At 37.9% G+C, this 26946-nt stretch overlaps 1 protein-coding gene and 1 long non-coding RNA gene across 3 annotated transcripts in view; one reads left to right on the top strand and one right to left on the bottom strand.

The window, feature by feature from the left end:
• Nucleotides 1-243: 243 nt before the first annotated feature.
• FSCB (fibrous sheath CABYR binding protein) lies at nucleotides 244-3650 on the bottom strand. The gene is given in 2 exon segments (XM_055361874.2): nucleotides 244-2504; nucleotides 2507-3650. Coding segments are annotated over 2 exon segments (2565 nt in total). The 5' UTR covers nucleotides 3375-3650; the 3' UTR covers nucleotides 244-807.
• An 83-nt stretch (nucleotides 3651-3733) lies between these two features.
• LOC134757104 (uncharacterized) overlaps nucleotides 3734-26946 on the top strand; it is a 41039-nt gene continuing 17826 nt past the window's right edge. For both annotated transcript variants that reach the window (XR_010130714.1, XR_010130713.1), the window contains exons 1-3: nucleotides 3734-3855; nucleotides 5039-5116; nucleotides 5354-5523. This is a non-coding gene — a long non-coding RNA (uncharacterized lncRNA). The remainder of the gene's footprint in view (nucleotides 3856-5038; nucleotides 5117-5353; nucleotides 5524-26946) is intronic.

Below are 26946 nucleotides of genomic sequence, written 5' to 3'. Positions count from 1 at the left end.
GTAGATGACAGATCTGCAGAAAAGACACTGGCTTTTCCACTAGAAACTATATTTACTTATAAAGGGAAGGCAAAGACAAGAAAAGATGGCTGCAGATTAAACTTTACTTGTGTCAACAAGTTTACTGTAGGAAGGATATTTTAAGTAATTTTTTTCAATTATAAACTTACTTTCAAAATAGGTATTTTTCATGCCATAAATCTGAATGAAAGTAACACAAGTAATTTTATGCTGCTACAGTTTTTATTGTTCATTTTCCAACCTGTATTCCAAGTCTTGGGGTCCCCTTTAATTTGCCTTATTGACAAAGCTACTTCCCGCTGCCCACCCTTTTCTAAAGTATGTTCTTCCAAAACCATGTAGCTTCTGATTGCTAGCTTAGGTACAACCTGACTACAGTTCAGGAGGACGTTGTTTTAATTCTATATGAAAAACACCTTCTATTTCAAGAGTGGGAGCCTGTCCATCATTGGTATTAGACAAATCTTTAAGGACAGAATTGATTTTTGAAACCTCTTCAAATTTTGCTTCACCTTCCAAAACAACTGATCCTAATTTTACTGCTGGAATTCCTGCCACTTGCGGTGACTGAAATTCTGTAGACACATTCTCTACCAGAGCCTCATCTTCAGGGGTTTGTTCAGATGGTGGAGGTGAAACTTCAGCAGAGGCCTCTCGTGTAGGAAACTCCTCAGTCAGAAGCAAATCAGCTGGTGGGGAATGTTTGTCAACGGGGGCCTCTTTTGCAGGGACATCATCAGCTGGGGGAGAGTGTACTGCAGCAAGGGTCTCTTCTGTAAGAGTCTCCTAAGCTGGTAGAGACTGAACTTCAGCGGGGGCCTCCTCAGCTGGTGGAGGCTGAACTTCAGCGGGGGCCTCCTCAGCTGGTGGAGGCTGAACTTCAGCGGGGGCCTCCTCAGCTGGTGGAGGCTGAACTTCAGCGGGGGCCTCCTCAGCTGGTGGAGGCTGAACTTCAGCGGGGGCCTCCTCAGCTGGTGGAGGCTGAACTTCAGCGGGGGCCTCCTCAGCTGGTGGAGGCTGAACTTCAGCGGGGACCTCCTCAGCTGGTGGAGGCTGAACTTCAGCGGGGGCCTCCTCAGCTGGTGGAGGCTGAACTTCAGCGGGGGCCTCCTCAGCTGGTGGAGGCTGAACTTCAGCGGGGGCCTCCTCAGCTGGTGGAGGCTGAACTTCAGCGGGGACCTCCTCAGCTGGTGGAGGCTGAACTTCAGCGGGGGCCTCCTCAGCTGGTGGAGGCTGAACTTCAGCGGGGGCCTCCTCAGCTGGTGGAGGCTGAACTTCAGCGGGGGCCTCCTCAGCTGGTGGAGGCTGAACTTCAGCGGGGGCCTCCTCAGCTGGTGGAGGCTGAACTTCAGCGGGGGCCTCCTCAGCTGGTGGAGGCTGAACTTCAGCGGGGGCCTCCTCAGCTGGTGGAGGCTGAACTTCAGCGGGGGCCTCCTCAGCTGGTGGAGGCTGAACTTCAGCGGGGGCCTCCTCAGCTGGTGGAGGCTGAACTTCAGTGGGGGCCTCCTCAGCTGGTGGAGGCTGAACTTCAGCAGGAGCCTCTTCTGCAGAAGCCTCTGTAGCTGCTAGAAGCTGAATTGCAGCAGAGGCCTCTTCTGCAGTGGTCTCTTCACCTGATGGAGGCTGAAGCTCAAGAGGGGACTCTTCTATAGAAACTCCCTTAGCTGATGGAGACTGAACTTCAGCAGGAGCCTCTTCTGCAGAAGTCTCCTCAGATAGTGCAGACTGAGCTTCAGCAGGAGTTTCATCTGCAGGAGACTCTATAGCTGCTAGAAGCTGAATTTCAGCAGAGGCCTCTTCTGCAGTGGTCTCTTCAGCTAATGGAGATTGAACTTCAGCATGAGCCTCTTCTGCAGAAGTCTCCTCAGATAGTGGAGACCGAGCTTCGGCAGGAGTTTCATCTGCAGGAGGCTCCGTAGCTGCTAGAAGCTGAATTTCAGCAGAGGCCTCTTCTGCAGTGGTCTCTTTAGCTAATGGAGACTGAAATTCAGTAGGAGCCTCTTCTGCAGGGGTCTCCATAGCTGTTGAAAGCTGAAGTTCTCGAGCCTCTTCTCTAGGAGCCTCTTCAGGTAATAGAGGCTGAACTTCAGCAAGGGTCTCTTCAACAGTGGGAGGCTCTACTTTAGCTGGGGCCTCTTCAAGGGCGCCCTCAGCTGGTAAAGGCTGTACTTCAATGGGAGCCTTTTCTGCTGAGGGAGACCGAATTTCACCAGGAAGCTCTACTGAAGGAGACTTTTCAGCTGGCGGAGGCAGAATTTCAGCAGGAGGCTCTTCTGAAGGAGACTCTTCAGCTGATTGAGGCAGAATTTCAGCAAGAAGCTCTACAGAAGGAGACTCTTCAGCTGATGGAGGCTGAATTTCAGCAGGAAACTCCACTAATGGGGCCTCTTCAGCAGGTGGAGGCTGAACTTTAACAGAATTCTCTGCAACTGCAGTGGCTGCCTCAGCAGCAGGAGTCTGTTCAGTTGATGGCTGTACTTGGAATGGGTCTCTTCAGCAGGTCTGGGCTCCGCTTTAGCAGTGGCCTCTTCAACTAATGGAGGCTGTATTTTAGCTGGGAATTTTTCTGTTGATGGAGGCTCTATTTCAGCAGAAGCCACTTTTTTAACAGCAGAACCTTCTTGTACAACAGGTACAGTTACTTCTTCCCTAAGCTCATCTTCTAAAAGTACCGGGGGACCTTTTTTAGTCTCCTGAGTAAATGAAGTTCTGCTGATACTTTTCTGCCCAATTTCTTCATTGCTGCTTGTTGCTGGTTGAAATTCAGGGTGTTCACTAGCAAAAATCTTTCCTGACGATTTATGTTTCAGGGCATCTTCCTTTGACTTTGTAGAAGAACTATCTGGCCTGGAAATAACCACTATTTCTGATTCACTAAAGTATGTCTGTTGTTCCTTGTCCACTTTTTCTACAGGGGGGATGTTCATCATGGTCCAGTATCCTGTATGGCTGGTCTGCTGAGATCTGTCCATTTTTAGTTGAACTGAAGGTATGTTTGGTGGAATTTCTACATCCTGAACACTCTCTGGCAATTCAATAGCAGCTTCTCTAACATCAGCTGACTTTTCTTCAGGTACCACGGTTTCCTCAACTAACTTGACTTCTTTTTTCTCTTCTACAATGGTGTCTGTCTGGAGACACTTACTAGTCATTTCCTGTCCACGCTTTCTCTTTGTCCAAGTTTGCTGAAGCTCAGAAGATACTCTAATAGACTCATAGGCTTTGGCACAGTAGCTGCCTTTGCTTCCAGAAGTATTACCAATACGATGGGTAGTTTTGGGGCTAGATGATTTTGGTATGGCCATGTGTTTCTTTTTCTCTATTACATCAGTTTGCTGGGATTTGCCTACCATTGGTTTGCTGGGTCATCTTCTCTTTCGAATTTCTTGCCTACACGCTGAGATAGGCTGATAGAGTCATCACTTTCTTCCATTTCTAAGACTAGTGATTTCAAACTTATTAATTTTCAAGTAATGACCAAAAATCACAAACGTACCAAGTGTCAAAGACTTTCCCTTCCTTAGGTGTCATTCTGTTGAGCTCTCTCAGAAAAAAAGTAATTCATAAGCTATTGCATTCCATACTACACTCTTGTTGGATCCCACCTTATTCAGTAAGCGTCTTTCTTCTTTAGTCTCTGTTATAACTAAATATCACTTTTAGAAGTTTCCTTCAAGGGTCTATGACATCATAGCCAGTTCTGCCTTCAGGATTCCATCAGTGGTATTCCTAGGACTTTTAAACTTAGTATACATCCATAGGTAATGGCTGCAAGTGAGAATCTACTTTTTGAAACAAGTCGAAAAAAAGCATTTGTCTACAAAAGAACATCAGGTAAATTCCAGTAATGCCACTTTCTAATTGCTGAAATTGATGCTTTTTTGAACTTTCAATTCTGTTCTTTTCATCCTATTATCAAAGACAGTAATGCAGAACTCAGAATGCTGCAGCCTATTTTCAATTGTACAAAACAACCCATAACATGCGTGAGGATGTTCTATCAATGTATTTTATATGACTTGAAAGGAAGTTACTACTGTTTGAAAAACTTGAATTCTGAAGTTCATCTTCATATAAGCTGCTTTTCTACATCCTTAGCCTTCAGTAACACAACAGCCTATTATCAAAATATGGAAGGCAGGTTTATCTTCTAAAACATCATGAGATATTTTAATTTTTATTTAACTATTTTAGAGTGTAGCTGCATCCAAAATTTGCCAACTAAAAGAATGAGTCTAAATACATGCCAAGTGAGACAAAATGCACCTTTTGAAGTAGTCACATTAGACTCTGCTGAGTATCTACATGGGAATGAATGCCCCAATGTAGATAAAAACTTTATTTTTATCTTTGTCTTGTTTTTTGAGATAGGCTCTCACTCTGTCACCCAGGCTGGAGTGCAGTGGTGCAATCATAGCTCACTGCAGCCTCAATCTTCTGGGCTTAAGCAATACTCCTACCCCTGCATCCCCAGTAGCTGAGATTACAGGCATGAGCCACTGCACCAGCTGAAGATAAAAACATTAAATTGAAGCTATGAAAAGGAGGAATTCCAGTCAAGCAGTTTGTAGATGACATTGTATTAGATTTGGAATACAGATAAAATTTTAACTCATATCACTCAAGAATTTTACTAGAAAGATGAATATTGATCAAACAGTATGCAAAAACATTGTGCATTAGTCTGAGGAAAATCAAGAAGAGAAAATAGACTTTTAAAATACAGTTATAGGAGACAATGTAATAACCATATGCCAAATAATAATTATGACTGCATTAATCTGGGAATTTTTAAAATTTCTTTATGCCATATTGCCCCTAGAAAACATAGTGAATTGAATAATTCCCCTTTTTTTCACATGCAAATGCGTGTTATGAGCTGAATGTTTGTGGCCCTGCCTCCTTACGCACAAATTCATATGTTGGAACCCCCAAAGTTATGGTATTTAAAGATGGGATCTTTGGGAGTTACAGGCATACCTCATTTTATTACACTTTGCTTTTTTGTGTTTTACAGATACTGCACTTTTTACAAATTGAAAGTTTGTGGCAAGCCTGCATCGAGAAAGTCCATTGATGCCACTTTTTTCAAACAGTATGTGCTCATTTCATTTCTTTGTGTCACATTTTGGTAATTCTTGCAATATTTCAAACTTTTTCATTATTATACTATCTGCTGTGGTGATCTATGATCAGTGATCTTTAATGTTACTACTGTAAATATTTTGCAGCATCATACCCTATATATAACAAATGTAATAGATAAATGTTGTATGTGTTCTGACTAATCCACCAGCCAGCTGTTCCCCCATCTCTCTCTCTCTCTCCTCAGGCCTTTCTATTGCTTGAGACACAACAATATTGAAATTAGGCAAATTGATAGCCCTACAATGGCCTCTAAGTGTTCACGTGAAAAGAAGAGTCACAGACCTCTCATTTGAAATTCATGTTGTTTTCATGCCTGCTAACACAACATCCATTCTGCAGCGCATGGATCAAGGGGTAATTTTGATTTTCAATTTTATTATTTAAATATATTTCATAATGCTATGGCTGCCATAGATAGTGATTCCATTAATGGATCTGAAATTGAAGGTAAATTTAAATCCTCTGTAAAGGATTTACCACTTTAGATGCCATTAAGAATATTTATGAATAATGGTAATAGGTCTAAATATCAACATTAACAGGAGTCTGGAAGAAGCTGATTCCAACCCTCATAGATCACTTTGAGGGCTTCAAGATTTCAGTGGAGAGAGTAACTGCAGATGTGGTAGAAATAGCAAGAAAATTTAAATTTTACGTAGAGCCTGAAGACATGACTGAATTGCTGCAATCTAATGGTAAAACTTTAATGGATGAAGGGCTGCTTCTTATGGATAAGCAAAGAAAGTAGTTTCTTGAGATGGAATCTACCCCTAGTGAGGTGCAGTGAACATTGTTGCAATAACAAAGGATTTAGACTATTCCACAAACTTCACTGATAAAGCAATGGTACGGTTTGAGAGGATTGACTCCGATTTTGAAAAAAAGTTATGACACTATAAAATAGTATTGCATGCTACAGAGAAACGTTTCATAAAAGGGTCAATTGGTGGGGCAATCTCCATTGGGTTGTTTATCAACATCTTTGTGATCACAAAGAGAGAGCCTGGTGTTTCTCTCAATTATATCTGACAAATATTGCAGGTGTGTTTTGTAATCAAGTTTCTGAAATTTCATGTAATATCTTCAAAGTCTATTTTGGGTCAATTCACAACAAGAAATAAATGTCAAAGCCAACATTGCACTAATTGGGTTAATATAAGATTACATGTATTGGATTAGTTTTGCTTCTTTAACTTAAATAAGACTTTTCCAAATTTCCTTAAACTGAATTGTCCATTTCAATGAAATTGAATTCTCAATTTCCAGTCCTTATATTTTTATGTTTTCTTGTCTGTCTTTTTCATATAAGCCATTTTGACAGGGGTGAGATGATACCTCACTGTGGTTTTGATTTGCATTTCTCTGATTAGTGATGTTGAGCATTTTCTCATATCACTGTTTACCATTTCTATGCCATCTTTTAAGCAATGTCTATTCAGATATTTTGCCCATTTTTTGTATAAATTTATGTGCTACAAGTATAATTTTGTTACATAGATATATTGCATGTGGTGGAGTCAGAGATTTTAGTGTTACAATTACCTGAATAATATAAATTGTACCCATTAGGTAATTTCTTATCATCCCCCACTTCCATCTCCCACACACTTCTGAGTCTCCATTGTTACATCATTCAACACTCTGCATCCATGTGGATGCTTTATTTAGCTCCCACTTATAAGTGAGAAGATGCATTGCCTTTCTGTTTCTGAGTTGTTTCTGTTAAAATAATGGCCTCCAGTTCCATTCATGTTGCAGCAAAAGACATGATTTTACTTTTTTAAATTTGCTACCAGGTTAAGCTTTATTATTTTTTAATTTTACTTATACTTTAGGTTCTAGGGTACATGTGCACAACGTGCAAGTTTGTTACATTGGCATACATGTGCCGTGTTGGTTTGCTGTACCCATTAACTCGTCATTCACATTAGGTATTTCTCCTAATGCTATCCCTCCCCCTTTTCCACACCCCATGACAGGACCTGGGGTGGGATATTCCCCGCACTGTGTCCAAGTGTTCTATTTTGTTCAATGCTCACCTATAAGTCAGAACATGCAGTGTTTGCTTTTCTGTCCTTGTAATAGTTTGCTCAGAATGATGGTTTCCAGCTTCATCCATATCCCTGCAGAGGTCATGAACTCATCCTTTTTTATGACTGCATATTCCATGGTGTATATGTGCCACATTTTCTTAATCCAGTTTATCATTGATGGACATTTGGGTTAGTTCCAAGTCTTTGCTATTGTGAATAGTGCCGCAATAAACATATGTATGCATGTGTCTTTACAGTAGCATGATTTATGATCCTTTGGGTATCTACCCAGTAATGGGATTGATGGGTCAAATGATATTTCTAGTTCTAGATCATTGAGGAATCGCCACACTGTCTTCCACAATGGTTGAACTAGTTTACACTCCCACCAACAGTGTAAAAGCATTCCTATTTCTCCACATCCTCTCCAGCATCTGTTGTTTCCTGACTTTTTAATGATCACCATTCTAACTGGTGTGAGATGGTATCTCATTGTGGTTTTGATTTGCATTTCTCTGATGACCAGTGATGATGAGCATTTTTTCATGGTCTGTTGTCTGCATAAATGTCTTCTTTTGAGAAGTGTCTGTTCATATCCTTTGTCCACTATTTCATGGGGTTGTTTTTTTCTTGTAAATTTGTTTAAGTTCTTTGTAAAAGATCAGATGGTTGTAGATGTGTGGTGTTATTTCTGAGGCCTCTGTTCTGTTGCATTGGTCTATACATATGTTTTGGTACCAGTACCTTGCTGTTTTGGTTACTGTAACCTTGCAGTATAGTTTGAAGTCAGGTAGCAGGATGCCTCCAGGTTAGTTCTTTTGGCTTAGGAGAGTCTTGGCAATGTGGGCTCTTTTTTGGTTCCACATGAACTTTAAAGCAGTTTTTTCCAATTCTGTGAAGAAAGTCATTGGTAGCTTGATGGAGATGGCATTGAATCTATAAATTACCTTTGGCAGTATGGCCATTTTCACAATATTGATTCTTCCTATCTATAAGCATGGAGTGTTCTTCCATTTGTTTGTGTCCTCTTTTATTTCGTTGAGCAGTGGTTTGTAGTTCTCCTTAAAGAGGTCCTTCACATCCCTTGTAAGTTGGATTCCTAGGAATTTTATTCTCTTTGTAGCAATTGTGAATGGGCATTCACTCATGATTTGGCTCTCTATTTGTCTGTTATTGGTGTATAGGAATGCTTGTGATTTCTGTACATTGATTTTGTATCCTGAGACTTTGCTGAAGTTGCTTATGAGCTTAAGGAGATTTTGGGCTGAGATGATGGGGTCTTCTAAATATACAATCACGTCATCTGCAAACAGGGACAATTTGACTTCTTCTTTTCCTAATTGAATACCTTTATTTCTTTCTCTTGCCTGATTGCCCTGGCCAGAACTTCAAACACTATGTTGAATAGCAGTGGTGAGAGAGGGCATCCCTGTCTTGTGCCAATTTTCTAAGGGAATGCTTCCAGTTTTTGCCCATTCACAATAATATTGGCTGTGGGTTTGTCATAAATAGCTCTTATTATTTTGAGATACATTCCATCAATACCTAGTTTATTGAGAGATTTTAACATGAATTCTGTTGAATTTTGTTGAAGGCCTTTTCTGCATCTATCGAGATAATCATATGGTTTTTGTTGTTGCTTCTGTTTATGTAACAAATTACGTTTATTGATTTGCATATGTTGAACCAACCTTCCATCCCAGGAATGAAGGCAACTTGATTGTGGTGGATAAGCTTTTTGATGTGCTGCTGGATTTGGTTTGCCAGTATTTTATTGAGGATTTTCACATCGATGTTCATCAAGGATATTGGCATAAAATTCTCTTTTTTTGTTGTGTCTCTGCCAGGCTTTGGTATCAGGATGACGCTGGCCTCATAAAATGAGTTAGGGAGTATTCCCTCTTTTTCTATTGATTGGAATAGTTTCCGAAGGAGTGGTACCAGCTCCTCTTTGTACCTCTGGTAGAATTTGGCTGTGACTCCGTCTGATCCTGGACTTTTTTGGTTGGTAGGCTCTTAATTATTGCCTCAATTTCAGAGCCTGTTATTGGTCTATTCAGAGATTCAACTTCCTCCTGGTTTCGTCTTGGGAGGGTGTATGTCTCCAGGAATTTATCCATTTCTTCTAGATTTTATAGTTTACTTGCGTAGGGGTGTTTATATTATTCTCTGATGGTAGTTTGTATTTCTGTGGGATCAGTGGTTATATCCCCTTTATCGTTTTTTATTGTGACTATTTGATTCTTTTCTCTTTTCTTCTTCATTAGTCTTGCTAGCGGTCTATCAATTTTGTTATCTTTTCAAAAAACAAGCTCCTGGATTCATTGATTTTTTGAAGGTTTTTTTGTGTCTCTATCTCCTTCAGTTCTGCTCTGATCTTCGTTATTTCTTGCCTTCTGCTAGCTTTTGAATTTGTTTACTCTTGCTTCTCTAGTTCTTTTAATTGTGATGTTAGGGTGTCAATTTTAGATCTTTCCTGCTTTCTCTGTGGCATTTAGTTCTATAAATTTCCCTCTACAAACTCCTTTAAATGTGTCCCAGAGATTCTGGTATGTTGTGTCTTTGTTCTCACTGGTTTCAAAGAACATTTTTATCTCTGCCTTCATTTCGTTATTTACCCGGTAGTCATTCAGGAACAGGTTGTTCAGCTTCCATGTAGTTATGCGGTTTCAAGTGAGTTTCTTAATCCTAAGTTCTAGTTTGATTGCACTGTGGTCTGAGAGACAGTTTGTTATAATTTCTGTTCTTTTACATTTGCTGAGGAGTGCTTTACTTTCAACTATGTGGTCAATTTTGGAATAAGTGCAACGTGGTGCTGAGAAGAATGTATATTCTGTTGATTTGGGGTGGAGAGTTCTCTAGATGTCTATTAGGTCTGCTTGGTGCAGAGCTGAGTTCAAGTCCTGGATATCCTTGTTAATCTTCTGTCTCATTGATCTCATATTGATGCTGGGGTGTTAAAGTCTCCCATTATTATTGTGTGGGAGTGTAAGTCTCTTTGTAGGTCTCTAAGGGCTTGCTTTATGAATCTGGGTGCTCCTGTATTGGGTGCATATATATTTAGGATAGTTAGCTCTTCTTTTTGAATTGATCCCTTTACCATTATGTAATGGTTTTCTTTGTCTCCTTTGATCTTTGTTGGTTTAAAGTCTTTTTTATCAGAGACTAAGATTTCAACCTCTGCTTTTTTTTTTTCTTTTTTTTTTGCTTTCCATTTGCTTGGTAGATCTTCCTGCATCCCTTTATTTGTGTGTGTCTGCATGTGAGATGGGTCTCCTGAATACAACACACTGATGGGTCTTGACTCTTCATCCAATTTGCCAGTCTGTGCCTTTTAACTGGGGCATTTAGCCTATTTACATTTAAGGTTAATATTGTTATGTGTAAATTTGGTCCCGTCATTATGATGTTAGCTGGTTATTTTGCCCATTAGTTGATGCAGTTTCTTCCTAGTATTGATGGTCTTTACAGTTTGGCATGTTTTTTGCAGTGGCTGGTACCAGTTGTTCCTTTCCATGTGCTTCCCTCAGGAGCTCTTGTAAGGCAGGCCTGGTGGTGACAAAATCTGTCAGCATTTGCTTGTCTGTAAAGGATTTTATTTCTCCTTCACTTATGAAGCTCAGTTTGGCTGGGTATGAAATTCTGGGTTGAAAATTCTTTTCTTTAAGAACGTTGAATATTGGCCCCCACTCTCTTCTGGCTTATAGAGTTTTTGCTGAGAGATCCACTGTTAGTCTGATGTGCTTCTCTTTGTGGGTAACCTGACCTTTCTCTCTGGCTGCCCTTAACATTTTTTCCTTAATTTCAACCTTGGTGAATCTGACAATTATGTGTCTTGGAGTTGCTTTTCTCAAGGAGTATCTTTGTGGTGTTCTCTGTATTTCTTGAATTTGAATGTTGGCCAGCCTTCCTAGGTTGGGAAGTTCTCCTGGATAATATCCTGAGGAGTGTTTTCCAACTTGGTTCCATTCTCCCTGTCACTTTCAAGTACACCAATCAAACATAGATTTGGTCTTTTCACATAGTCCCATATTTCTTGGAGGTTTTGTTTGTTTATTTTTACTCTTTTTTCTCTAAACTTATCTTCTCCCTTTATTTCATTTATTTCATCTTCAGTCACTGATACCCCTTCTTCCACTTGATTGATCAGCTGTTGAAGCTTGTGCATGCATCACATAGTTCTTGTACCATGGTTTTCAGCTCCATCAGGTCATTTAAGGTCTTCTCTACACTGTTTATTCTAGTTAGCCATTCATCTAATCTTTTTTAAAGGTTTTTAGCTTCCTTGCAATGGGTTCAAACATCTTCCTTTAGCTCAGAGAAGTTTGTTATTATCAACCTTCTGAAGCCTGCTTCTGTCAGCTCATCAAAGTCATTCTCCATCCAGCTTTGTTCTGTTGCTGGCGAAGAGCTGCGATCCTTTGGAGGAGTAGAGGTGCTCTGGTTTTTAGAATTTTCAGCTTTTCTGCTCTGGTTTCTCCCCATCTTTGTGGTTTTATCTACCTTTGGTCTTTGATGTTGGTGACCTACAGATGGGGTTTTGGTATAGATGTCCTTTTTGTTGATGTTGATGCTATTCCTTTTCGTTTGTCGGTTTTCGTTCTAACAGTCAGGTCCCTCAGCTGCAGGTCTGTTGGAGTTTGCTGGAGCTCTACTCCAGACTCTTTTTGCTTGGGTATCACCAGCAGAGGCTGCAGAACAGCAAATATTGCTGCCTGATCCTTCCTCTGGAAGCTTCATCGCAGAGAGGCACCCGCCTGTATGCGAAGTCAGTTGGCCCCTACTGGGAGATCTCTCCCAGTTAGGCTACACGGGGGTCAGGGACCCACTTGAGGAGGCAGTCTGTCCATTCTCAGAGCTCAAACACCATGCTGGGAGAACCGCTGCTCTCTTCAGAGCTGTCAGACAGGGACGTTTAAGTCTGCAGAAGTTTCTGCTGCCTTTTATTCAGAGGCAGCAGGCCTTGCTGAGCTGCGGTAGGCTCCGCCCAGTTTGAGCTTCCCAGGATGCTTTGTTTACCTACTCAAGCCTCAGCAATGGCACATGCCCCTCCCCTGCCAGGCTGTCGCCTCGCAGGTCAATCTCAGACTGCTGCGCTAGTGGTGAGCAAGGCTCCGTGGGCATGGGACCTGCCAAGCCAGGTGCGAGATATAATATCCCGGTGTGCCATTTGCTCAGACCATTGGAAAAGTGCAGTATTTGGGTGGGAGTGTCCCCTTTTTTTCCAGGTACAGCCTGTCACGGCTTCCCTTGGCTAGGAAAGGGAAATCCCCCAACCCCATGCACTTCCTGGGTGAGGCGATGCCCCGCCCTGCTTCAGCTGACCCTCCATGGACTGCACCCACTGTCCAACCAGTCCCAGTGAGATGAATCAGGTACCTCAGTTGGAAATGCAGAAATCACCCATCTTCTGTGTTGATCACACTGGGAGCTGCAGACTGGAGCTGTTCCTATTCTGCCATTTTGAAACACCTAGCAATTTTATCATTTTTTATGGCTGAAAAGCATTCTATCATTTATATACACTACATTGGCTTTATCCAGTCATCCAATGACGGACACTTAAGCTGATTCCTTATCTTTGCTACTGTGAATATTGCTGCAGTAAACATACTAGTATAGGTATCTTTTTGAAACAATGATTGCCCATTCTTTAATTTGATAATTTGGTTTTTTTTTTTCTAGTGAGTTGTTTGAGCTCCTTGTATATTCTGGTTATCAATCTCTTGTCAGATGATTAGTTTGCAAATGATTTCTCCAATGCTATGGTTGTCTTTTCACTTTGTTGGCTGTTTCCTTTGCTGTGCAGAAGATTTTTAGCTTGATGTGATCCCATTTGTCTGTTTTTGCTTTGGTTGCCTGTGCTTGCCCAGACCAATGTCCTGGAGTATTTTTACTAGTTTCATAGTGTTATATCTTAGATTTAAGTCTTTAATCCATTTTAATTTGATTCTTGTGTATGGTGAGAGATAGGAGTCTACTTTCATTCTTTTGCGTATTGTGATCCAGTTTTCCCAACACCATTCATTGAAAAGACTATGTTTTCCCCCATTGTGTGTTCCTGTTGTCTTTCTCAAAAATGATTTGATTGTATGTAAATTCTTGGATTTATATCAAAGTTCTCTATTCTGTTTTACTGATCTATGTGTCTGTTTTTATGCCAGTACTGTGTTATTTGGTTACTATACTTTGTGGTAAATTTTGAAGTCAGGTAGTATGATGCCTCCTGTTTTGTTCTTTTTGCTCAGGACTGCTTTAGCTATTCAGGGTCTTTTGTGGTTTCGTGCAAATTTTAGAATTTTTTTTTCTATTTCTGTAAAGAATATCATTGGTATTTTGTTAGGGATAGCATTGAATCTATAAATTGCTGAGTAGAATTGTAATTTTAATAATGTTAATTATTCCACTCCATGAGCATGGAATATCTTTCCATTTTTTGTATTATCTTTTATTTCTTTTATTAAAGTTGTATAGTTTTCCTTGTCTAGATCTTACACTTCATTGTCTAGATTGACTCCAAGGTATTTTATATTTTTTCAGCTACTGTAAATGGGATTGCTTTCTTGATTTCTTTTTCAGATTGTCCATTACTGGCATATAAAAATGTGGCTGATTTTTATATATTTATTTTGTTTCTGCAACTTTACTGAATTTATCAGTTGAAACAGTTTTTTGGTGGAGTCTTTAGGTTTTTTTATGTAGATCATGTTATCTGTGAACAAGGCTAATTTGACTTCTTCCTTTCCAATGTGGATGCTTTCTGTTTCTTTTTCTTGCCTAACTGATCTATCTAGGACACCCAGTTTTATGTTGAATAATGGTGGCAAAAGTGGGCATGCTTGTCTTGTTCCAGTTTTTCCCCATTCAACACAATGCTAGATGTGGGTTTGTCATATGTGGTCTTTATTATTTTAAGGTATGTCCTTTCTATATCCACTTTGATGAGGGTTTTTATCATAAAGAAATGTTAAATTTTATCAAGTGCTTTTTTGGCATCTATTGAAATGATCATGTAATTTTTGTTCCTGATTCAGTTAAGGTGATATACCACGTTCATTGATTTACATATGTTGAACCACCCTTACATCCCTGGGATGAATTCCACTTGATCATGCTGAATGATCTTTTTAATGTGTTGTTGCATTCAGTTTGCTAGTATTTTGCTGAGGATTTTTGCATCTTGTTCATCAGTGATATTGGCCTGTAGTTTTCTTTTTTGCTGTGTCCTTCTCTGGTTTTGGAATTAGATTAATGCTGGCCTTGTAAAATGACCTTGGAAGTCCTTCCTCCTCTTCTATTTTCTGGAATAGTTTAAAGAGAATTGATATTAATTCTTGTTTAAAGGTTTGGTAAAATGCAACAGTGAAGCCCTCAGGTCCTGGGCTTTTATTTGATGAGAGACTTTTTATTACAGCTTCACTATCATTACTTGTTACTGGTTTGTTGAGGTTCTGTATTTCTTCATGGTTCAATCTTGGCAGGTTTTATGTGTCCAGTAATTTATCTGTTTTTTCAGGTCTTCAAATTGGTTGGCATATAGTTTTTCATAATAGTCTCTAAGAATTATTTGTATTGCTGATGTTTTGGATGTCGGGTCTCCTTTCTTGCTTCTGATTTTATTTATTTCAATCATCTCCTTTTTTTAAGTCTAGCCAAAGGTTTGTTGATTTTATTTTTCAAAAAACCCTTTTTGGTTTTGCTGATCTGTATTGTTTTTTAGTCTCCATTTTATTTATTTCTGCACTGATATTTATTATTTCTTTCCTTGTACTAATTTTGGGTTTTGTTTGTTCTTGCCTTTCTAATTCCTTGCAGTGCATCATTAGGTTGTTTATTTGAAGGCTTTCTACTTTTATCATACAGGCATTATTGCTATAAACTTCCTTCTTAGTACTGCTTTGCCATATCCCATAGATTCTGATGTGTTGTATTTTCATTTACATTTGTTTCAAGAAATTTTAAATTTCTTAATTTCTTCATTGATTCATTAGTTGTTCCGGAACATGTTGTTTAATTTCCATGTGTTTGTGTATTTTCGAAGGTTCCTCTTGTTACTGATGTCTAATTTGATTCCATTGTGGCCAGAAAAGGTACTTGATATGGTTTTTATCTTTTTAAATTGATTCAGACTTGCTTTGTAGCCTGGTCTATTCTAAAGAATGTTCCATATGCTGATGAAAAGAATGTGTATTCTGCAGCAGTTAGGTTAAAAGTTCTTTAAATATCAGTTAGGCCTATTAAATCTAGTATATTGTTTAACTCTGTTTCTTTGTTGCTTTTCTGTCTGGATGATCGGTCTGTTACTGAAAGTGGAGTATTAATGTCCTCTACTATTTTTGTATTGCAGTCTGTCTCTCCCTTTAGATCTATTAACGTTTGCTTTATATACTTGGGATCTCCAGTGTTAAATGCATAGATATTTAGGATTTGTATACTGTCTTGCTGAATTGATCTCTTTGTAGTGACTTTCTTTGTCATTGTTACAGTCTTCGATTTGTAAACTATTTTATCTGATATAAGAGTAGCTACCCTTGTTCATTTTTGGTTTCCAGTTACATGGAATATCTTTTCCACCACTTCACTTTCAGTTTATGTGTATCTCTATAGGTAAAGTGGTTTTCTTGAAGTCAGCACTTAGGTGGGTCTTGTTTCTTAATCCATGCAGCCACTCTACCCCTTTTAATTAAAGAATTGTAACTATTTACATTCAGTGTTATTACTGATAAGACTTACTATTGCCATTTTTTGGCTTGTTTTCTGATTTTAAGATTCCTCTCTTCCTTTTCTCCTTCCTTTCTTTCTGTCTTCCTTTGTGGTTAAGTGGTTGTTATCTGGTAGTATGTTTTAATTTTCTTTATTTTTAGTGAATCTAGTGTAGGTTTTTCAGTGTAGTTACCACGAGGCTTACAAAGAACATCTTATTTACATAACAAGTTATTTTAAGGAGGCGACAACTTATCTTACATCACAAGCAAAATAATAGAAACAAAAGTAAAAAAACCCACACAAAAAAATTCTACACTTTAACTCTACCTTCTCCCCAACCACACTGTGACTTTTAGTTGTCTCCATGTACACATTTTTATATTATCTATCTCTTAGCAGGTTGCTATAGCATTATTGTTCTTTGTCTATTTGTCTTTTGGGCTTCATGCTAGATTTATGGGTGGATTTCACACTACAAATACAGTAATAGAGTACTCTAGATTTTCCCATTTACTTAATTTAACCAATGGGTTTTATACCTTAAAGTCTTCTTTTACACATTAGTGCTTTTTTCTTTCAGACTGATGAACTCCCTTTAGCGTTTCTTGAAAGACAAGTCTGGTGTTGGTGAATTCTCTCAGTTTTTGTTTGTCTGAGAAAAAAATATATATGTCTCTCCTTCGTAGTTAAATGTTAATTTTGCTGGTTGCGGTATTCTTTCATGACAGTTTTTTTTTTCCTTTGGGCACATTGAAAATGTCATTCTAGTCCCTCCTGCCTATATGGTTTGAGGAGTCTGTTGCCAGATGAATTTGGAACTTCTTCCTATGTTGTTTCTTTTCTCTTGCTGCTCTTGACATCTGTTTGTCTTTGACCTTTGAGAGTTTAATTATTATATGCTTTATGATAAGTAGCCATATTTGGGTTGAATCTGTTTGGTGCCCTAAGACCTTTCTGTACATAGTATTTCTTTCTTTCTCAAGTTTTGGAAAGTTTTCTGTTCTTATTTACTTGAATAAACTTTCTACACCCTTCTTGCTCAGCCCCTTCTTGAACACCAATAATTCTTAGATTTGGTCTTTTGAAATAATTTTCTATGTCTTGTAGGTGGCCTTCATTCCTTTTATTCATTTTCTTTTTCCTCCTCTGTGTATTTTCAAATAGCTGGCCTTCAAGCTCACTGATTTTTTTCATTGGTTGGTTCATTCTGCTGTTGAGAGCCTCTAAAGAGTGCTTCAATTCAGCAAATGTATTCACTTCAGCAATGTCTTATTATTTTAATCTTTTTGTTAAATTTCTCTGCTAGATTTCTGAATTTCTTTTCTGTGTTACCTTGGAGCTCATTGAGTTTTCTTAATATTGGTATTTCAAATTCTTGGTCAGAGAGCTCACATATCACCATCTTGTTAGAATCAGTCATTTAATTTTTACTTTGTCCTCATGGGGAGGTAATGGTTTTCTGTTTGCTGTTGTTTCTTGAGGGCATATGTCTATGTCTTTCTATTGAATAATTAATTATTTATTCTAGTTTACTCTGTCTGGCTTGTTTGGGCTTTTACTGAATATGTTGGCTTAGCAAATCTTGTAGGTCACTGCCTCCTTGTTGATGCTGAGTGACATCTTAGACCCAGGTTCACTTCAGCTATAATAAATGGTCAGAGTGCTGCCTGTCCCAAGCGGGGGATGTTCCAAAGGGATTATCCCAGCAGTGTGGGAAGAGTGACTAGGGGTTTTTGTCCAGTGGATCCAAAGAACATACCTTCTACAGTGTGCTGCTGCTGAACAGTCATTCTGATTTGGCATCTCCTTTGGCCAAGTTACACAGCAGAGTTTGTAGGATTAGGAAATGGTAGTACCAGCTCCCCTCATTGTCTCTGCCTGTCCTCAAAGATATTTCTCTATTCAGGCAGTCATGATGCTTCCTATGAGAACTCAAGAAGGTGGAGAAGCTGGTCAAGAACCTCAATTTCACTTCTTCCACTGTATAAATCATGAGTTGTGGGGAGATTTTTTATATGCTTGGTGCCGGGCAGAATGGAGGTGGAGGGGCATTATGGATGTGGAAGATCAATTCTCCTACCATCTACTCAGAGTTTTTCCACTTTTCTGAAGCCCGAGCAACTGTCTCTCATCTTTACACTTGAGCTCTGCGTTGTTGGTGGTGAAAATCTTAGTGTTCCATGTTTGTTTTTGGTTTTCTGTATGGAGGAGAGGGAGGGGAAGCCAGCTTGCCTCTACACTGCCATTTTGGAACTGGAAGTCAGAACTTGATCTTTCTTAATCATGTACCAAACTGTCATAGTAAACAGCCTTTTGCTACTAGTATTAGCTTGTTCATAAAAATATCATGCATAGATAATTTTAAAAATTACCTAAGATTTCAAGTAGAATAATGAGATTTCATGGAGCAGTTTCTCATTCCATTCTTAAGACATACATATGTTTCTTTTGCTCGAATCATCTACATGACCCCACTAATCATTACACAAACTCTCTTTCAATTTAGGACTTGGCATTTTATCTTTTGTTCTAGAAATCCCAGATGATTCAGCTCTTTCTCCCTCACTTGGTTCACATCTGTTATGGATTGAATTGTATTTCCCCAAAAGATACGTTGAAGTCCTACTGCCAGTACCTGTGAATATGACCTTCTTTGGAAATAGGGTCTTTACAGATGTAATTAGGTTAAAATGGTATCCTTATAAGAAGAAAAATATTGGGGCTGGGTGCAGTGGCTCACACCTGTAATCTCAGCACTTTGGGAGGCTGAAGCAGGTGGATCACTTGAGGTCAGGAGTTTGAGACCAGCCTGGACAACATGGCAAAATCCTGTCTCTACTAAAAATATAAAAATTAGTCAGGCATGGTATTGTGTACCTATCATTCCAGCTACTCAGGAGACTGAGAAACAAGAATTGCTTGAACCTGGGAGGTGGAGTTTGCAGTGACCCAAGACTGTGCAACTGCTCTCCAGCTTGGCTGATGGAGTATGTCTCCTTAAAAAAAAGAGAGAGAGAGAAAGAAAAATTTGGACACAGACACAGAAGGAAGATGGGCATGTAAAGATTGAGAGATTAGAGTTATGCTGCCACACAGTAAGGAATATCTGGGACTATAAGAGGCTTCAGAGGGACCATGGTCCTGCTGCCACCTTAATTTGGGATTTCTAGCCTCCAGACTTTGAGGGAATAAATTTGTTATCATAACTCAATTTGTGGTACTTTCTTGTTGCAGCCCTAGGAAACTATTACAACATCATTTTGTAGCCCCATGTTTCTGACTCTTGCCTGACACACCGTACTTCTGATTCTCACTCTCTGGTGTTTGTTTCTTTATTTTTTATTCAGGCTTGTCATTACCATGTTTGACCCATTTCTATAATCAAAAAACCAGAGAGATTTGCTGAAAGGACTCCTCCTGATGATTTAATTTTATCAAAACAAGTTCGCTGAATAACATTTAATTTTACTTATAATTCTAATGACTTTGAAAGCTATGATTTAGTGATGGCAGAGATGCTACGAATTAATATAGGGCAAATATCTAAACTGTGACCTATATTGCCTTGTTTTTAACCGAATAGAACAAGTAAGATGAAGCCTGAAAAAATGCCTATTTGATATAACAATGAAGAGGTTATTGGGTTATTGGTAATTTTATTAATAGTAAGAGCAACTTCAGTAGAAGGGTGAGGACAGAAGTCATAAAATTTTAAAATCTCTGTACATTACAAATAAAATGCAATATGAGAAACTAAGAAAAATAAGTGTGAAATTTCACATATTTAGCCTTAATATCCAAAATCAATATAAAAATAACACAATAGAAAAATTAACAAAAGGCATAAATAGAAAACTTGAAGAAGAAAAATAAGACCAATAAATACATGAAAGAGATCAAATTCACTTCTGAAATAAAAATTAAAATAATTCCAATGTAAAAGTAGCAAAGATTTATTTTAAAGATACCCAAAAAATAAAGTGCTAGTAAACGGATAATCTCCCACATTTCTGGCTAGAGTTTGAATCGATATAATCTTTATTCTGGATAATTTGAAAATACATATCAAGTTTCTAAATTCCGTAGATTTAATGTACAAGGTAAGTATAGTTAATAATGTATTATATACTTGAAATTGCTAAGGGAGTAGATTTTAAATGCATTTACCACAAAAAAATAGTAACTATATGAGGTGATGAATATGTTAATTGTGATAATCACTTCATAATACATATACCAAAACATTACATTAGGCTGGACACAATGGCTCATACCTGTAATCCCAGCACTTTGGGTAACTGAGGCAAGTGGATGGCTTGAGCTCAGGAGTTTGAGACCAGCCTGGGCAACATGGTGAAACCCTGTCTCTACAAAAAAATTTAAAAATAAGCCAGTCATGGTGGCTCATGCCTGTAGTCTCAGCTACATGGGAGGCTGAGATGGGAGGATCACTTGAGCTCAGGAGGCAGAGATTACAGGAGTCAAGATTGCGCCACTGCACACCAGCCTGGGTGACAGAGGGAGACCCTGTCTAAAAAACAAAACCCAAAAAACAAAAAACACATCACATTGTGCAACTTACATGTATACAATTTTTATGTGTAGAATATATAAAGTTTCTAAAATATGCACACAACTTATCAACAATTCTACTTTCAAGAAACTTGAATTTTTGAAATAATTATTTCCTGAAGAAATATTTTTGAGCACCTATATATTCCAATGACTGCTGCTAGGTATTAGGGAAACAAAAACACTAGACATTGCTTCTTGCCTTCATGTACCTTACAGTTTAGTGGGAGAAACTGAATATATAAACAAGTTTAAAATCAAGTTTAAAAAGTATATTAAGTAGTGAAGAGAGCATATACTTTACCTAGGTTAATAGGAGCTGAAGGGGTTTGTAAGAGAGAGCTTCTATTAGAGAAAGCAAAAAAGAGGCACATTAGGAGGCAAATGCCATGTTCTAGAAACTGTAAGAAAACTGCTGTGGCTGGAGGGAAGGCCAAGTAAGGAAAGCATGCATGACATATGCTTGAAGAAGTAGACAGGAGCCTGATGATGCAGCGACTTACAGATTCTACCAAGAATTGTTATTTTGTTTTAAATGCCACATAAAAACATTGAAGAGTTTTAAGTTTCCTCTGTCCTCTGTGTTTATAATGATTGTAGGAACAAGGAGGAAGTGTATTAATGCCTATGCTGCAAAACAAATGACCACAAATAGCCCATCTTAAAACAATCCAATTTTATTCTGTTTCTGTGGGTCAAGGATCATGGTACTGGTGACATGAGTCCTCTGATCTGGATCTCGCCAGGCTGGAATCAATGTCAGCTGCACCTTCAGTTAAAGCAGAGATGGATGTAGCAGGCCATCAGTATATTGACAATGTCTGAAATCTTTTGTGAGGGTTAGGGAAATGCCCAAAGTAAAAGGATTGAATTGGATGGGATCAATGAAAGATTAGAAAAGGAATCAAATGAGTATGAGAGTTGACCAAGATGGCCTATGTCGCCCTCAGCTTGACTAAATTTCAGATAGGCTTCTTCTCTGGGACCTGTTTTCTTAGAGCATTTATTTAAAAAATAAACTCGCAATTGTAAATTCTTTCCCTGCTCCTCTAAGATATAAATCTTTCTTTCTAAAAGCAAATCTTTCTAAAAGCGTCCTGCCAGTTTTACAATCCAGGACTGCTTTCTCAAAGACCTGCGAGCCATCCTTTTGAAATACAGTCACCTAAGAAGATAGTGCCCCTATCTTCCATTCTCTGTGGGAGGATAGAAGACTACATTCAGCTCCAAACTGTAAAACTACCTTCTGTCATGAAGACATGAGAAAATTTACTTTTCCTTTCGGTAAGGCCAATTAGCAAGCACAGATGACCTAAGCTTTGCCCCACCCCAGGTCTTTGTCTCTCAAAAATCCTCCCGTCATTTGTTTTAGTGAAGTTGAGTTCAGACAATGTGTTCATCTCTCTTTTATAACATTGAACAAAGTCTTCCTTGCTGGTTTAGCTTGCTTCGATGCGATTTTTTGCTTTGACAGAACAAAAGAATAGATTTTTTTTCAGGCAAAGTTTAGCATGTGTAGTAGCCAAAGGAACAAAGACATGAAGCATCCTGAGATAGTGTAGTCTCAATGTTACCAAATATCTCAGACTAAAAAGTGTTTTATTGTAAGTGTAGGCTGCAATGTCTTATTCTGGTAACCCTTGTTTAATCACAGGCTACGGAACTATTTTTGTCCCACCCTTCTTTCTATTGTTTATGGCAAAAGATATATATATATATGTGTGTGTGTGTGTGTGTGTATATGTGTGTATATATATATGTGTATATGTGTGTATATATGTGTATATATACGTATATATACGTGTATATATATGTGTATATATACGTACATATATGTGTATATATACATATATATACACATATATGGCAGAGTTTTTTTTAGATATTGTTTTGGTCTGTTTTTTTTTTACTAAAAGAAACGTCTAGAAAATGCAAATAAGTCTGGGATAGAAGGATATTGGGTTTTTTGTGTGTGGATGATTTTACAATTCCTCACTTTACCTCTATAACAAGATGCCAGGGGTGTCTGTATGTGTGTGTGTTTATTAATTCAATAAAGTTAGTTCCAGAATACATCAGTAAGTTAGTACATATTCAGAATAATTTCAAAAAAGTATACAATTCAAATCAATATTCATATGATTATTCACAAACATTCAGAAATATTTGAGTGCCTCTGAATCTTCAAGTTTTAAATTAAATATTATTCTGTCTTCTATTTATTATTATAGATCTTCTCTTCACTCTTTTCCCTACATTTTACCCCAGGAGTATGGGCCAAATGGACCTCAACAATGAGTGGTAGTGCTCTCTGACTTTGATTGGATTCAGCAAATGAGGTGCACTTAGCAGAGATCTGATGGAGGCAGAATAGTGAAGTTCTCCCAGCTCCTTTACTGAAGAGTTGCTTCAAGCTGGCTGAGTCTCTCAGACAAACATCACAGCTTTTATAAGATCCCTCTCACTTAGCTTTCTCCATACAGCATTCCCACTTTTTCTTGCCTCCAAACCAATATTCTCCTTCCCCTTTCAGCCTAGGGATAATGATGTTACTAGCCTCAAGGTAACCTTTGTGATTTCCCTATACTCTGCTCAGACATCTATAACTAGTTCTCATTAAACTCTTCTTAAATTACACAAATAGAGCATTTTCCTGCAAAGCCAGTTAATGATACACTTATCATATTTAGGGATCTGAGGATGTTATTATGTCATAAACTTTGAAGTCACTGGTATATGATTTAAATTATAACTCCCAGATAAGAATGTACAGTTACCAATACTCTTTGTCTAAGTGTTTTAGATTAATAGTATTTCTTTCAGATTAAATCAGAATTTAGCTAGAGAAATAAAGGAGGTGAAAAGGAAGTTTATGTCAGTTCCTTGTAATGCACCATATGGGAAAATCAAATTGAGTATTAGTTCTATTACATCAATGTAATAGATGTAGCCTTTTATTACGCTACATTACAAGAGTCAGACAGCAGGAGCTTAGTGACAACAGTCAATCATCTCCCTTTCCTAACCTAATCCAGCTTCAACAATCCAGGAAGTCTCTTTTAGGATGGATATTGCTTAGCAATAGAGACAAATGTAGTACATTCATTTGGGCTATGCCATAGTTGCCACTGGGCCCTCAGGTTAGTCTTTTTTACAAAGAATATGAGTTATGTGAACAAAGAAGGATACACACCAAATAGTCCTGGATTGTGACCAGAATTCAACTGCTTACAGAGTAATTTTTTTTTTTTTTTTGAAACAGAGTTTTGCTGTGTTGCCCAGGCTGGATTGCAGTGGGACGATCTCAGCTCACTGCAACTTCTGCTTCCCAGGTTCAAGAGATTCTCCTGCCTCAGCTCCCAAGTAACTGGGATTACAGGTGCAAGCCACCACTCCCAGCTAATTTTTAGTAGGGACAGGCTTTCACCATGTTGGCCAGGCTGGTCACGAACTCCTAACCTCAAGTAAACCACCGACCTCAGCCTCCCAAACTGCTGGAATTACAGGCATGAGCCACCATGCCTGGCCACAGAGTAATTTTTTACCTAGGTAGGTTCTGCTCCTCCTTAGTTCAAACCACCAAGTTATGACATTAGAATCAGAACCTACTTCTAATCCAAAAAAAAAAAAGCCCAACACAAAGGACTAAAACATTCTTGTATGCAGCAACTAATAATCAACATAAGGTCTTAACATTTCTATTTTTATCTAAAGACTTACAATCCCTATACAGATTTAACATTTTTTCTCTTTTCCATTTCTCCTGAGAAAATTAAAGAGAATTTAACAAAATCCCATATGTAGATTTAAAGCTCAACATATATAAAACCACTCAAGTGGTTTTGTCAACAAAATGGATATATAATAAAACATTAAATTACTCCTCCAGATTATCTCTAAATCTAAAACATTGTCTCTCCCGGTTGAGAGAATATCAGACTTAATCAAACCTATTAATGAAAATTTTCATACCTGTTTGGGTAACTTATTGAACTCCTCCTAACTCCAGTTTCTCCTTAGACAAATGATATATGGACAGGTTCAAATATTCCATGTATAGCAATTTGAAAGAACTCTTTGGATGAAAATTTCTGTTTAGTCCAACACACTTTTTAAAACTTTTTATTTAACATTATATAGTTTTAAATAGAACATTGTTTTGACAGAAATTTGAAAAGTATAAGCTCTACTTTGAATTTTTCTAATTATATAGAAGCAGAAATGCTCAAGCAGAAAACTATTGAAAATGCAAATTCAGCAATTTGAAAGGCTATTAAAAATTCTTTATTAAAAAAGAAGACCAAAGTTTTTAAACATTCTCAGAAAAAAAAAAATGCTTAGAAAAAATCCCCCAGGGACAAATTATGAACTTGCTGAGAAAGAACTTTAAAAGTATATAGTTATCCCTTCTATTAATTCTGACTTTAGATTGTGGATGACTACAGATCATTTTCATAAATATATCTACCAGAAGTTTCTACAAAAACAATATTAGAGTTAGATTATACTTATGAAAAATCCACTGCCCCATCCAGAATAAACCCACCTTCTGACTACTCTGCCCTGCATAAGTCTTCACTGAAGAGAAGGCTAAAGGAGCCAGTCTTGGACTAGAATTTTTGCAATAGGATGGTAAAATCTGAGGTACAGCTGTGTTTTATGCAAATTACATGTGACCCCAAAACTTGAGTACCCTTTGATGATTTGCCCACAGAAACAGCACCCCTCAATTAACTTCCAGCATTTGCCTGCTTTAAATAGCCCCAACGTATTAAGTAGGTTAAAAAATATCCACATCAACTCTTCGTGAAAATATACAGCCTCACATACACATAACAAAGGTAGCATTAGAGCAATTGAGAAAAAAATATACTCCTACCACATGAAGGCATTTGAAATAATCCTTTGTTTAAGGGATTGAATGTACAATGGATTAAAGTTCTAGCTCAGCTGAACAACATAAGTCCTTATGTTGGGCATGCTCAGCTCTTGCTGAAAGGTCAAAGCTCTCCATGGACAATAGAGGCTACTGCACACACAAATGGGGCATAGCACATGACTCTGGAGATTCATTCTAAAAGTATGACTTGTCAGCTCTAGCATTACAAAGCATTAAAACCCAAACACTGTTCTCTGATGATAACATTGTTCCTAACTACTTGGCACCAGGAGTCACAGTGAAAACCACTGACAGCAATAAAAGGCAGACTAAGGAAATAGGATCCCTACTTCTCTGAATTTCAACATGACATTACACTATATTGCATTCAGTGCACAGCTAGATCTTTTTAAGTGTGAAGCCCATGGGACTTGAGAGAAAATTCTGATGATGCATTTGGAAAAACTGGAAAGCATCCTCACCTCAACACTACATGTAAGCTTTCTGCTTCAATCATACAAATAAGCAACTATACCACCACCCTTCTGGTTTGTGTTCTGTTGTTTTAAAAGAGTTATGTAAAACAAATTTTTCCAATTCCAGCCTCAGAATGAATGCCAAATCAATTAACAGAGATCAAATCACAACAAGCTCAACCCGCAGAGATTTCAAGTAGGCATTACTTGAAATCAAGTATTTTGATGCAGACTGAATATTAATGTTGCATCAAATAAGATAGAATAGAAATTTCTAAGTTTCCAAAAATGGGATTGAATCCAGATTGTGAAAATCAGAGAGGGTACACAGATCTGTATGGTGGATTAGTTCTACACATATATTTATGTGACTGTAAACATAAAAGCCTTCTCCTAATTCTGATGCTGAAAGTTTCTTTAATAAGAAGCAAAGGCATTACATAAGAGATGCAGTCTAACATGCAAATATCCTTCAGAGAAGAAAAACATTTGTAATAAGCTTATAAATGGCATTTCTGTGGATTTTCCTTTTTTCAGAGCAGACTTTGATAGTGAAAAGAAGGAAGAAAACATGTAGGCCCTAAAGATCCTTAAAAGAGGGAAAGAGGTGACACAAGGTAAAAAGGTGTAGAAGATCCTGCAAATAAATAAACATAGCCTCATAGCTTACTGCACAATTTTTTCAAGGTTTTATTATACCATAGAAAATTGCCCCAAAACATACTGACATACTGAGACCTCTAATATTTTATATATGTATATATATTTTTTAAAATATTAAACCAACATACAAGTTTCCAGTATATAACAATAAGAAACATAGATAATAAGGAAAACATAATTTTGCCAGACCAACTTAAGTGTTTTTTTAGAGAGCAATTTCTCAGTTTAAGCAGATCAGATATCTGCAAGAACATTAAGAGGCAGGATTAGCAATAACAAATAAATGCTTAACATTTATATTCAACCAGACAAATATCAAATGATGTATACATCATTTGATGTATACAAATATCAAAATGATGTATACCTGGTGGAACTTTAAAAAATGACAACATATTTACTGATTTTGTTAAAAAGTAGGCTTCTTTTTGTTAAAAAGTAGGCTTCT

This window comes from Gorilla gorilla, chromosome 15, assembly GCF_029281585.2.
Source record: "Gorilla gorilla gorilla isolate KB3781 chromosome 15, NHGRI_mGorGor1-v2.1_pri, whole genome shotgun sequence".
NCBI classification, from domain to species: Eukaryota; Metazoa; Chordata; class Mammalia; order Primates; family Hominidae; genus Gorilla; species Gorilla gorilla.
Note: the sequence above shows the minus strand (reverse complement) of the source record. Positions and strands in the feature narration are given on the sequence as shown.